Here is a 13,678-nt window from a genome sequence, read left to right on the forward strand (position 1 = left end):
ATAATTTGAATAATTTATTTCACAAATGTTGTCATTTCAAAATGTAGTATGCCTACATTAAACAAATATTTTGTCATAAATTCGTAACAATTTCATATATTTGTTTCGTCAGCATTTAAGCGTCGACCCTGCAGTCCTCATCGTTGAATGAGGGCCATACGAATTTGCTGGCGTTCAGAAGAGGGGAGTCCTTCATAAACTTCTCAATCTTTGCCTTCGTTTCGTCAGTCAGAGTCTTAGACCTCGAGAGCACCCAAGAAAACTCTGAAAATTGAAAAATACGATATAAAGTATTTAAAATAAAATCTTAGGCAACACGTTTATAAATTTATAATATTTAGTTCGAGATGAACTGAGATGGCTTAGTGATCTGCGTGTATCTTAACCGATGATTGCGTCTTCGATCCCATAAACACCACGATTTTTCATGTGCGTTGTTTTCATTTCTAAATTTATCTAGTATTCGGCGGTGAATAACAATATTTTAAGGAAACCTGCATATATCTAATTTCAACTAAATTCTGCCACATGTCCCACCAACCCCCATTGGATCAGCGTGTAATATGCTTCGTGTAATGTACCTCATCAAAGTTCAAGGATGCCTCAGGCCTTTGGCTTCAACGGTAAGAGATTAACAGGCCGTTAATGTACACATAAATATCAATGAGGATAAAGTTATCAATGAAAAACAACACCATAAGTAAAACAGATAATATCATCTCATATACTGTGCTGTATCAAAATTTCAACGATTTTTAATAAAAAATCCACTATTTAAGAAAAGGGAAGCGGTGTCTGTAACAGTTTGAGTTTTGGAGTAAACATGTGACATTATAATTCTGAATTACCTCTACGGATCTTCTTTTCCTCGTCGAATTGACAGAAGTAAGCGATGCAGTAGTTGTCGTAGTCAACAGCCAGGATGTTCACAACGCTGTCGATCATGGCACCTTTAGCTGAAAGAAGATTGTTAATATTAGAAACCTGTTTGTTTTTATCTCAAAAATCTTATTATTTGAGTGTATGAAGTATTACAAAGTTCTCAGCATAATGTAAAATAAGTAAAGTTTAAAACACGAAAACTCCAGTGTACGTCTGCTTTTAAAGTATTGCTGTTTAGAAAACAGGTGCGGCTGGCTTTAAATACAAATGAAGAGGTATCAGGGGATAACCAGTTAAAACCGGTTTTTTCAGATATATAGCATTAAATAACTGACAGGATGAATTGATTAACAATTCTTGATAATAATTCAAAGACCAGTAATTAAATTGCTAACAGAAATCTTGTGTGAATTAAAAGAATAACTTTTAATAATCGTGTGTTAAATCGTATATAACAGAAAGAGACAGGGAGAAAGAAAAAAGAGATGGAAAGGTTGCCTAGAAGTACACTCTGTTCTCTGACTCTGCTGTAAGCAGCGTAAAAAAACTTTCATCCATAAACTAGTGAAATGTGAGATCAATTAAATTACTAATAATAAAGAAATGAAAACGTAAACTAAGAGTGTATTATATCTATTAATCTTACAAATGCGAACCTTTGTGAAGGTGGATGTTACGCTTTTGACTGTTAGGCTTGTTACTCTTTCACGAAAAAGCTACTAAACAGATTTGAATACAATTTTAAAGCAACATAGGTTACACATCAGAATAACACATAGACTACAATTTATAATGATTTTAAGTAATTTGGTCACAATATAACGAGACATTTCAAGTATCCGTGCGAAGCCGGGACACGTCGCTAGTAGGTATATAATATGACAACATATAGAGATAACTGTAGAACTAATATACATTGGATTGACCACAATTTATTCGATGCAGATAATAATCATAACAATTAGGTAATAACGACCTTAGGAGTGATTAATAATAATAGTAAAATGGTAGTAATTCGATATTTACCTCCGTAAGGAAGGCTGTGGATCAATTTGCCAGTGGTACCAGCGTCAGTAGCGAGTTTGGCGGTACCCTCGATGACCTTAAGCTTGTTGTTCCTGACGTAAGTGTTCTTTACTTTCATAACATCACCATCCAATTTGTATTCAGCAGAACCGCATTTTCCCTTCTTCTCGGTACCATGGGGGTACCTTGCGACTTCGTACCAAACGCCATTACCGTACTGTTAAAATAAGTTACAATAAAATTCACATTGATCATTTTGAAAGAATGTTATAGCACCAAATCTCAATCTCACCAAAGTCAATAAATCCTTCTTGGTGTAATATATATGTTTAATATATTACTAACTCAAATCATTGGTAAAAAAACCTTAATAAATAAGGCATAATATTCAACACAATATTATATATAATATTTCAAGCTTATCTATAGATAAGAAAATCGTGGAGCTTGTACTCTGAAGCAGGACATACTATATTTAACTGTATTTAACTGACATAAATCTGTATATTTTTATTAGGAGGAGAAAGACCACAATGGCGTGCACTTGCAGAGGCCTATGTCTAGCAGTGGACAAAAAAGGGCTGATGATGATGATGATGAAATCTGTATCTAAATAATGGAAAAGTGTTACTAATGAGTTTCTTACTGGTTCTTCTCAGTAGTAACCACATTCCAAACCAGTGATAGCTTCACTTAGTACGGCTGTTAAATGACGCTTGAAATATTCTTGGAAAAGCCTACTCGAATAAAGTATTATTTGACATTTATATATTGATATTTTTTTGTCAGTTGTTCCGTATGAATTTAACCTATATTAAAATGGTAGTAAGCGAATGTTGATAAAATAATAAAAACACGTCCGTTGCCTTTTACACATAAGAGACACGTATTTAAGCTAGTTAATATAATTATCTGAAGCAATTATAGAGTCAAAGCCAGAGCAAAAATTGGCTTATATTTTTTGAAAACACACAATATTCGTGAGCTGAGTTGGCCCAGTGGCTAGAACGCGTGCATCTTAACCGATGATTTCGGGTTCAAACCTAGGTAAGCACTACTCTGTATATATTTGTGTTGCTTAATTTGTGTTTTTAATTCACCTCGTGCTTGGCGGTGAAGGAAAACATCGAAACTCAGCCACATGTGCATTCCACCAACCCGCATTGGAACAGCGTAGTGGAATATGTTCCAAAACCTCTCCTTAATGGGAGAGGAGGCCATAGCAGTGGGAAATTTACCAGGCTGTTACTTTGCTTTTTTCACCGAACCAATACTATATTATTATTGATACTTGATTGATACTTACAGCAGCAAAGTTGAAGTCGTTAACAGGTGTGACCTCAGGGCATTGAGTGTCTAGAACGACATTCGCGGAGACCGAAGCCACAAGAGCAAGGAGTACAAAACAATACATTATGATTTTTTTCTGAACAGCTGTTTCGTCTTCACAGGTAGCTGACTTTCGTGTGTATAAGATAAACACACACCTTTTATACTCTTCGCAATCATGGGGTCAGGATATTCAACGTAAGAGGTTATCGAATCGAAGTGATTGTCTCTCGTAAACAATGTGGTACGATCTTAATATTTCGTATCACCAGACGAAAAACAACTATGGTTAAAATTCTGTATCTACCCGTATATATTCCCGTCTGTGTGTATGAAATTAGTTAAGAAAAGAAATCATTGTTTTGTGTGCATAATTAATATTACGAATATATACATGTAATTATTTCTATCTTCTCGATTATAGTAAGAAAATAACGTTTCACATCTTCAAAGTAATTTTATCCGACAGCCAAGATGATGGTAGTACTTATGCTTAACAAAATATATAAATATATTAGACAACATCACATACGTCACTCTGGTCCCAATGTAAGTAGCTAGAGCCCGTTTGTTATGGAAAATCAGAAGTAACGACGGTACAACAAATACACAGACCCAAGACAACATAGACAACTAATGAACTTTTTCTACATCGACTCGGCCGGATATCGAACCCGGGATCTCGAATTGGTGTATCCATGAAAACCGGTGTACACTCTATTCGACCACGGAGGTCGTCAAAAATATATAATCTTATTAATTTAGACTCTCATGCAGAAGCTTATTTGTGAATGATAAAGAAAAAATATAATGTATATTCCCATTAACGGATGAACCATAACTAATTTTTATTGTAGCTTATCCTGTAAAGTTATTCAGTAATAGAACGTAACCCAATTCCAGCTCCACATAGCTATCCCATAACCACGGGGTATGTTGGCTCATCTACCCACAAGACAAACGGTAGTAGAATAATAAATGTGTTTTAAAACAATGATCATTGATTTGACACGTGACTGAAAATAAGCGGTAAATAAGTGTTTTTAAAAAATATTATCTTTTGTAAACAAATTGCTGTGACGGTGTTCTAGAGGTGGATACGATTAGACGTTGTATAAGAGCTAGCGCGCACTGGTGATCTTTGTCACGGTGACTTTAAAGTGTTCGTCATTGTCACGTCACGTTTCCAAGGCCTGCGCTCATTAATACAGGCAGTGACAAAACATTTTCGAAATCGAAGTGTCATTTGCCGCTCTGGATTTCGAAGAGACGGTCGTTCTCTGTGAACTCGTGAGACTTGGGGAGAAAAAGAAAGCGAAGAGAATACTGGGTACTAATTTCTTCCCTTGCTTTAATTTTCACGTGAATATCTGAATACTCATTCAAATTTTTCTCCTAAAGAGCTGGTCTCTTTTCCACTTCTTCTATTAGAACATCATTATCAATATCGTCTTCATGAATGTTTACGTTTTGAATAGATGGTGACGCCATTTCCCGCGCCAAAGTAGGCAGTCAAAGTGCAGATAGCGAAAGACTGACGATGAGAGTGACAAATTTGTCGCTAGTGCGCGCATTGCTATGAAAAAACTTAAAGACGCTGACAGTTTCGACACGGGCTTATTTGCCGGTCGGCGGACACAAATGTCACCCAATTGTCACGTCGTAACGTGCGCGCAACTCCATACATATTCAAGGACTTGACAAGAGTGACGAAACAGTCACCATGACAAAAATCACCGGTGCGCGCTAGCTCTTAATGTGTTGCATCTTCGAGCAATGTCAAGTAAAGTCGGGAATTAAAATCACGTATCCAATTTTAATGATTGATTTTTGTAATTCTTTGGATTTTTGGATGTGTTTATAAATTTGTATGTGTATTAACGTGAGTCGAGTTGAATAAAAACGGTATCCTTTACTGTGTAATTGAATATAGATTTTTTAAACTTCAAAAGGAAAGTTATTAATTTATGGCAATAATGTTTTGAAGTTATACTTCTTTTTGAGCTGAGATGGCCCAGTGGTTAGAACGCGTGTATCTTAACCGATGATTGCGGGTTCAAACTCAGGCAAGCACCACTATATATATGTGCTTAATTTGTGTTTATAATTCATCTCATGCTCGGCGGTGAAGGAAAACATCGTGAGGAAACCTGCATTTGTCTAATTTCATCGACATTCTGCCACATGTGCATTTCACCAACCCGCATTGGAACAGCGCGGTGGAATATGTTCCAAGCCCTCTCCTTAATGGAAGAGTAGGCCTTATCCCAGCAGTGGGAAATTAACAGGCTGTTACTTTGCTTTTTACTTACTGCACTTCTTTTGGCGCATTATGAAAAAAATATGATAATAATTATTTATGGCGAAATATGGAAAGTACATAATGAAGTTGCTCGCACTCCATTCGAAATAACTTCATAGCTTATCTAAGTCTACAACTAGCTATGCCCGCGACTTCACGCGCGTCTAAATTTAACAAATAAGTTATTATTGTAGACAAAGTTACACCTTATTACATCAGCTATCTGCCAGTGATAGTCCCATCAAAATCGGTCCAGCCGTTTCAGTGTGTAAATATTGGAAAAAAAAATTCAGTATGTGTATCGTGTAAATATATGCATTTTGCTTTATACTAAAGCGGTTATTATAATATTACAAACAGACACTATAATTTTTTTGTGTGTATAAATATAGATATAGATAAGATAATTGTTTTTTGTTAAGGACAATGCCCATTTTATCCTATGTAGGGTTAAATCTTAAGGTTATACGATATTACCAATATCGGTAAGCAATATGTTTTTTTTTATCAGCACCTAGTGTCTGAATTTATCTTGGAAACTTTACTAATTGGGAATGTTTTAATTTACATAATCGTGGTAAATAAATAAGAAGTTATATGTATACAATACTTATTATTTTAATGTAAGTACGATGTGTAATTTAAAGATTTTTTTGTTATATATTGTACATGTACGTGTATTCAATTACATAATTTAAAAAGGGAATATATACAAATGTGAACTAAAACTAGTAACTGTATAAATCTTGAGCGCGTGGAATGGTGGCAAGAATGCTAGCAGCATTTCCCCGTTGAATCGCAATTCCGATCCTCTGGGCAATAAAATTTTAACAAAAAGAAAAACCGACTTCAAACAAAACACTATTTTAAAACAAATGAATATGCACAAAAAGTAATAAAAATAATTGCGTATTCAACATATTTTTTAGAGTCTTCCTAAGTTAAATGAAATGAAAAATATTAGACTACTTAAAAGTCGATTAACGATTATGTCATGTAGTTATAGTTATTGGTATATTTGGAGCCGGTGTCAGCCACGGTGCCCTTGCCCCAACAATCAAAAGAAAGAAGCGATACGAGCCCCTTGATTGATCCAGTATATTATTGTGTAAAAGGTAATTTGTAAAAAACATATTTGTCAAAGTATTCTCGTATTGTTTTTTGATAGATATACTGTAGGGTTTTATTGGCTGACACCGACTCCAAATATAACAATAATTATAACTACATGATATAATCGTTAATCGACTTTTAAGTAGTCTAATATTTTTCATTTCATTTAACTTAGGAAGACTCTAAAAAATATGTTGAATACGCAATTATTTTTATTACTTTTTGTGCATATTCATTTGTTTTAAAATAGTGTTTTGTTTGAAGTCGGTTTTTCTTTTTGTTAAAATTTTATTTATTTTTTGATTTTAAGTGAAGCTGATGTTGACTAACTAATTTTTTTAATATGGATAGATTAAACGTTCCGTTTATATGAGTCAGAAACTACTTCGAGGACAATTTCAAAGGAAACTTGCGAATAAAGCAAAAATAGACTTTCGAAAATGCGTATTTAATACGTCACGCGGCGTAAACTACAAGGATCCCTCGAAAGAGCTGTAATCGAACTCAGCAAAAAAACTTTGAAAAAGACCAACTATATTTCGTACATCATATGACATCACATCACATACACAAAATTTGATTAAAGATAGTAAGAAATTCTGCCCCATATCGCACCCTAACTGCGAGCCGTATAGGAGTTCTATCACTACATAGTATAAAACAAAGTCGCTTTCTCTGTCCCTATATCTTTAAATCTACGCAACGGATTTTGATGCGGTTTTTTTTAAAACATAGTGTGATTCAAGGGGAAGGTTTGTGTATATAAAACATGAACAATATAGTAAAGAAACACTGATAATTTTAGAAGTTTGCGATGTGATGTCGTATATAAACAAATTCTGTAGTATATTTAGTATCAGTATTGCACCCGTGCGAAGCCGGGGTGGGTAGCTAGTTGATTATAATATTCGACTATGATAATTACATAAACATAACCACATTACGGAAGGTGACTCAAATATCCAAATAACCTATAAATAAAAGATTCGACCGAGTATCGCTAACGTGCTCCTCAGAATTGTTCCGTTCCCTTCCGTTCCGTTACTTTGTCATGGATCCTGTGCTCAGAACCTTACCAAACTTTCACCAAATTACCCTTGAAGTATATATTTTATAATAAAAAAAGAATTATCAAAATTGGTTAACGTGATTTTCAGTTATTCACCTATTTGTCGCGCATATACATAATGCAAATTTAAGACTTATGTCGTTTTCACATGGATACCATCATCGGAAAAAAAAATAAAAAAAATGGGACCCCACGGGAAGCACTACCTTTCAAACAAAAAAAAAATTATCAAAATCGGTCCACCCAGTGAAAAGTTATGAGGTAACAAACATAAAAAAAAAAAAAAAAAAAAAAAAAAAAAAAAAAAAAAAAAAAATACAGACGAATTGATAACCTCCTCCTTTTGGAAGTCGGTTGAAAAACGAACCAGCCCTCCTGTCACCGTGGAGGCAATGAGGCGAGATGTTACACTTTTGATGAAGCTTTTTGCAACACTACTCCAAGGTTATTATTGTTATATATTATTATATTTTGCACACAGGAACATACAGAGAGAGGTAAGCGACTTTGTTTTATTTTTTGTGATATGTACCTAATTATTATATAAGCCCAACCCAAAGTGATTTGTTCCGAAATTGCAATGTAAACTCCTGTGCTTTGGACAGCACGTAAAGTTTGTGCATGACGAAACAGTTTACCTTTGAACACACAATAGGCTATTTGACAATGCGAAAAATAAATTGTGAATTATTGTAAACAGTGTATATTATGAGTTTAAAAATGGTTATTTACTAACGCAAATTGAAAATAATACTTAATTTATTCAAAAATCCATAAATAAAAATGCATTTTTTCAAACGTTTGCCACGTGACAAAACGCTCATTGACCGGGCTGATGATCAAGTCACTTTCTTGTCAACCTTGCTTTTCAACCGACTTCCAAAAGGAGGAGGTTATCAATTCGTCTGTATTTTTTTTTTTTTTTTTTTTTTTTTTTTTTTTTTTTTTTTTTTTTTTTTTTATGTTTGTTACCTCATAACTTTTCACCGGGTGGACCGATTTTGATTATTTTTTTTTTGTTTGAAAGGTAGTGCTTCCCGTGGGGTCCCATTTTTTTTATTTTTTTTTCCGATGATGGTATCCATATGAAAACGACATAAGTCTTAAATTTGCATTATGTATATGCGCGACAAATAGGTGAATAACTGAAAATCACGTTAACCAATTTTGATAATTCTTTTTTTATTATAAAATATATACTTCAAGGGTAATTTGGTGAAAGTTTGGTAAGGTTCTGAGCACAGGATCCATGACAAAGTAACGGAACGGAAGGGAACGGAACAATTTTGCGGAGCACGTTAGCGATACTCGGTCGAATCTTTTATTTATAGGTTATTTGGATATTTGAGTCACCTTCCGTAATGTGGTTATGTTTATGTAATTATCATAGTCGAATATTATAATCAACTAGCTACCCACCCCGGCTTCGCACGGGTGCAATACTGATACTAAATATACTACAGAATTTGTTTATATACGAGATCACATCGCAAACTTCTAAAATTATCAGTGTTTCTTTACTATATTGTTCATGTATTATATACACAAACCTTCCCCTTGAATCACACTATCTTTTCAAAAAAACCGCATCAAAATCCGTTGCGTAGATTTAAAGATATAGGGACAGAGAAAGCGACTTTGTTTTATACTATGTAGTGATGGAAGTCCTATACGGCTCGCAGTTAGGGTGCGATATGGGGCAGAATTTCTTACTATCTTTAATCAAATTTTGTGTATGTGATGTGATGTCATATGATGTACGAAATATAGTTGGTCTTTTTCAAAGTTTTTTTGCTGAGTTCGATTACAGCTCTTTCGAGGGATCCTTGTAGTTTACGCCGCGTGACGTATTAAATCCGCATTTTCGAAAGTCTATTTTTGCTTTATTCGCAAGTTTCCTTTGAAATTGTCCTCGAAGTAGTTTCTGACTCATATAAACGGAACGCTTAATCTATCCATATTAAAAAAAAATTAGTTAGTCAATATCAGCTTCACTTAAAATCAAAAAATAAATAAAATTTTAACAAAAAGAAAAACCGACTTCAAACAAAACACTATTTTAAAACAAATGAATATGCACGAAAAAGTAATAAAAATAATTGCGTATTCAACATATTTTTTAGAGTCTTCCTAAGTTAAATGAAATGAAAAATATTAGACTACTTAAAAGTCGATTAACGATTATATCATGTAGTTATAATTATTGTTATATTTGGAGTCGGTGTCAGCCAATAAAACCCTACAGTATATCTATCAAAAAACAATACGAGAATACTTTAACAAATATGTTTTTTACAAATTACCTTTTACACAATAATATACTGGATCAATCAAGGGGCTCGTATCGCTTCTTTCTTTTGATTGTTGGGGCAAGGGCACCGTGGCTGACACCGGCTCCAAATATAACAATAATTATAACTACATGATATAATCGTTAATCGACTTTTAAGTAGTCTAATATTTTTCATTTCATTTAACTTAGGAAGACTCTAAAAAATATGTTGAATACGCAATTATTTTTATTACTTTTTCGTGCATATTCATTTGTTTTAAAATAGTGTTTTGTTTGAAGTCGGTTTTTCTTTTTGTTAAAATTTTATTTATCTACTATATGTACCACAGATAAAAATACAGAAAAGTGTCGTCACCGACCCCATTGCAGCGCCATCTTGTCCAAGTAGCGTTTTTGCGCGCTTTTTAAATATGGAATTTTTAATATGATATTTTTCGGCTTTACTAGGTTCCTTAACTTCTACTTAATAATATAAAATGGATTTTAAAAACCAGTCAAATAGCCTGTTGTGCAGTATGATGTGTCCTGCGCCAGATGGTCCCTCTTAAGATTTGCGGCCGATAGCGAGTGGCGATTGATATCGTTCAGTATGACATCACATCACACATGTTTATATAAATAGTTTGATACATGCACACATTCCTGATAGACTGATTAATTAATTATCTATAAATTCGTGTGTGATGATTATCTGATAAAATGCGATAACATTTTTAAAGTATTTACAAAGAGACGCGTCATTTCATAGAATGTCTATATATATAATGAGGAGTCACGCATCAGCTCGTTATCAGACATGTTGATATTCGAAATATATGCCCTACAAGGCCCTACCACCAAGAAAACTTCTTGGCAGTACACTCACACCCACCCACTCATCAGTTATTCTACCGGCAAATAACAGTACTCAGTATTGTTGTGTTCCGGTCTGAAGGGTGAGTGAGCCAGTGTAACTACAGGCACAAGGGATATAACATCTTAGTTCCCAAGGTTGGTGGCACATTGACGATGTAAGGAATAATTAATATTTCTTACAGCGTCATTGTCTATGGGTGATGGTGACCACTTACCATCAGGTGGCCCATATGCGCGTCCGCCAACCTATATCATAAAAAAAAATGTGATTTTTTAAATATACTTATATAATTTGAATTGAAATAATTATATTTAGTACGGCTTTAATTTTTAAATACGTTTTTATTTGAAACAATATTTAATAGTATTTTTAGCAATCAGAAGGAAAAATAATTTTAAAAAAAACAATTGAAACAACCTACAGCTAATTTATTTAAAAATAATCTCAATTTTTAACAATAATTCAAATTATAATCAAATTTTGAGCAATCCCAAACAACCGTTAACTTCTGATATGACAAACACAGAAATAAGCACAAAACCACAATTATAAATAAACGGTCTTACTTCCTAAGTACTGAAAGTACCAACACTCTTACCAACCGACGACTGATGAGAAAGTGACTTGCAGTCTATCGAGCGATCGTTTTTATACGAGTCGGAAGGTACGCCAACTACCCGCAATAAGTTCGGCTTATACGGCCATTCGTGATCGTGCGTCGTCCTCGACTGCACCTGAGACCTCTCTATCGGAAGTGCTGGTAGTCACGGCGAAAGTTCGGTCGCCACTTTCTTCAGATTTGGTCCCGTCAGCAGAAGCACCAGAAGGCTTACCCATAACGTGAGAGTTGCGTCATTACAACCTGTCTAAGGAACAAGTAGTTAATTATTCATGTCGTAATACACCTTTGCCTATTCTTTCATACATCACGCATTTAAGGCCCTCTGTCATAGATTCATACTCAGCTAATTCCTTAGACCACTCATACACACACTCTCATCAAGAAGCATACATCTTCAGACACGTGTCTCAAGCATTCACATAATATGCGTTGGTATGTTACACACTTAACTTAGGACATAAGTTAACTACAAAATAAACATTGTGTCTGCAAGGTGTAGAGCCTAATAAATAATTAAAAATGTGTCTGCCAGGCATTTTGCCCTTTAAACATTAAAAATGTGTCTGCCAGGCATATAGCCCATTACACATTAAAAATGTGTCTGCCAGGCATATAGCCCAATACACATTAAAAATGTGTCTGCCAGGCATATAGCCCAATACACATTAAAAATGTGTCTGCCAGGCCAATGCCTGATGCGTATTCAGTGAATACGACTTCCGGGACAACAGCCATATTGCGCATACTCAGTACACGACTTCCAAAACCAGGCACTGCAGGACATCAGCGTCGGGAGCGCGCTGCATCCGGGCTGCACCAACCACCCGTTCCACCAGTAAAGCAATCACCTGCTTTACACCCGCACGCACGTATTCTCAATACACGTGTTATGCTAAAACATAAAAAAAAAATATTAGAGAGTTGTTTTGCCTCTAGCTCCATTTAATAACTTTAGCTCGTATCGATCACTTGGTAACACTTTAATTACGCGGTATGGACCCCTGATGGCTCGATAGATGTCTATGCGGACTTTCATGAGACATAACTTTGGATGTGGGAATCGTTACCCATAAAAGCATGTTTCAATCCAAACTAAAAACAATAAAAACACGGACGTGTATGCCTCGCAGACATAACATACCACACGCACTACGACTCGTCAGAGGCCAACGCGTGGCATGACCCTGACCCTGCGTGTACACAGCTCCAGGACCATATGTCTGAGCAGCTACAAGACAGTGTCCGAGCACACACACAAATCACAACAATTCTGATATAAAAAGTACATAAGGGAATAAAAAATCTTTCACACACAAAAAATTTACAAATTAAATGTAACAGAAGACAGAGGCCCCGGCATAGGCATGTCCACAAAAACACAAACATTGGTGAATTACTAAATGCCGAAATAAATGAATTAATTCACCATTAGACATAGTGGAGCACACATCGGGAGTCCACTCTCCTTGCCACGGAATCATGTATTTCGCAGCCACTTGCGTTTATTTCCCGCACGAACCAGCGACAATCTGACGCTTGTAGCGACTGTGGGGAAGAACTCTCACCAGATGGTAGCGCCCTCGCGTACAGGAATTCAGCTTCCCAGTCGATCGTGCCTGTTTTCATTCTGCTTGACATTCCGCGGTTCAGGTGTGTCAACCAAAGCCCTAACTTTTTCGTGACTCGGCCTAACCTGACCTTCGCTAATTATACGCCATAACAATCGTGTATGCCGGCACCGCGATGGCGATCTCAAAGAAAGCCGCACATGGCTCGAACTGCGTGTTCCACTACGAAATTGACGCGGTGACCAATGAGCCCGCACTGAAGTGCTCGATCCGCTACGTGATCGATAATGCGAGCTATTGTTTCTAATTGCTCTACACCAGCCGCAGCCAGCTCATCCATGACGGACAGCTTGCTGATGATCGCCAGCGTGCCGAGCTCGTGTGACGGTGACAGTGGCGACATGGAGCTGACGAGGTTGGCGTGCGCATCAGCGACGAGTCTGCACGCGGGCTTACGCAGCGTGACCTGCCGCTTCTCGTTCGCCTTTTCGGAGCTGAGTGGTGCGTCCCGTTCGCACGCTCCTTCAGCTCGTCGTGGCGTGACAGCGGGATTGCATTAGAAATTCGCATCCCGAATTTAAGGTTGGGGAAGGGGTGGGGGGTAAGGGGGCGTGGTGT

At 36.0% G+C, this 13,678-nt stretch overlaps 1 protein-coding gene across 1 annotated transcript; it reads right to left on the reverse strand.

Moving 5' to 3' along the window:
* Positions 1-3,379, reverse strand: LOC124538596 (bilin-binding protein-like). The gene is made up of 4 exons (XM_047115710.1): positions 3,215-3,379; positions 1,909-2,125; positions 849-956; positions 1-264 (listed from the first exon to the last, which is right to left on the reverse strand). The coding sequence occupies exons 1-4, from the start codon at positions 3,320-3,322 to the stop codon at positions 116-118; spliced, it is 582 nt and encodes a 193-aa protein (XP_046971666.1). The 5' UTR covers positions 3,323-3,379; the 3' UTR covers positions 1-115.
* Positions 3,380-13,678: the final 10,299 nt, after the last annotated feature.

Source organism: Vanessa cardui, chromosome 20, assembly GCF_905220365.1.
Source record: "Vanessa cardui chromosome 20, ilVanCard2.1, whole genome shotgun sequence".
NCBI classification, from domain to species: domain Eukaryota; kingdom Metazoa; phylum Arthropoda; class Insecta; order Lepidoptera; family Nymphalidae; genus Vanessa; species Vanessa cardui.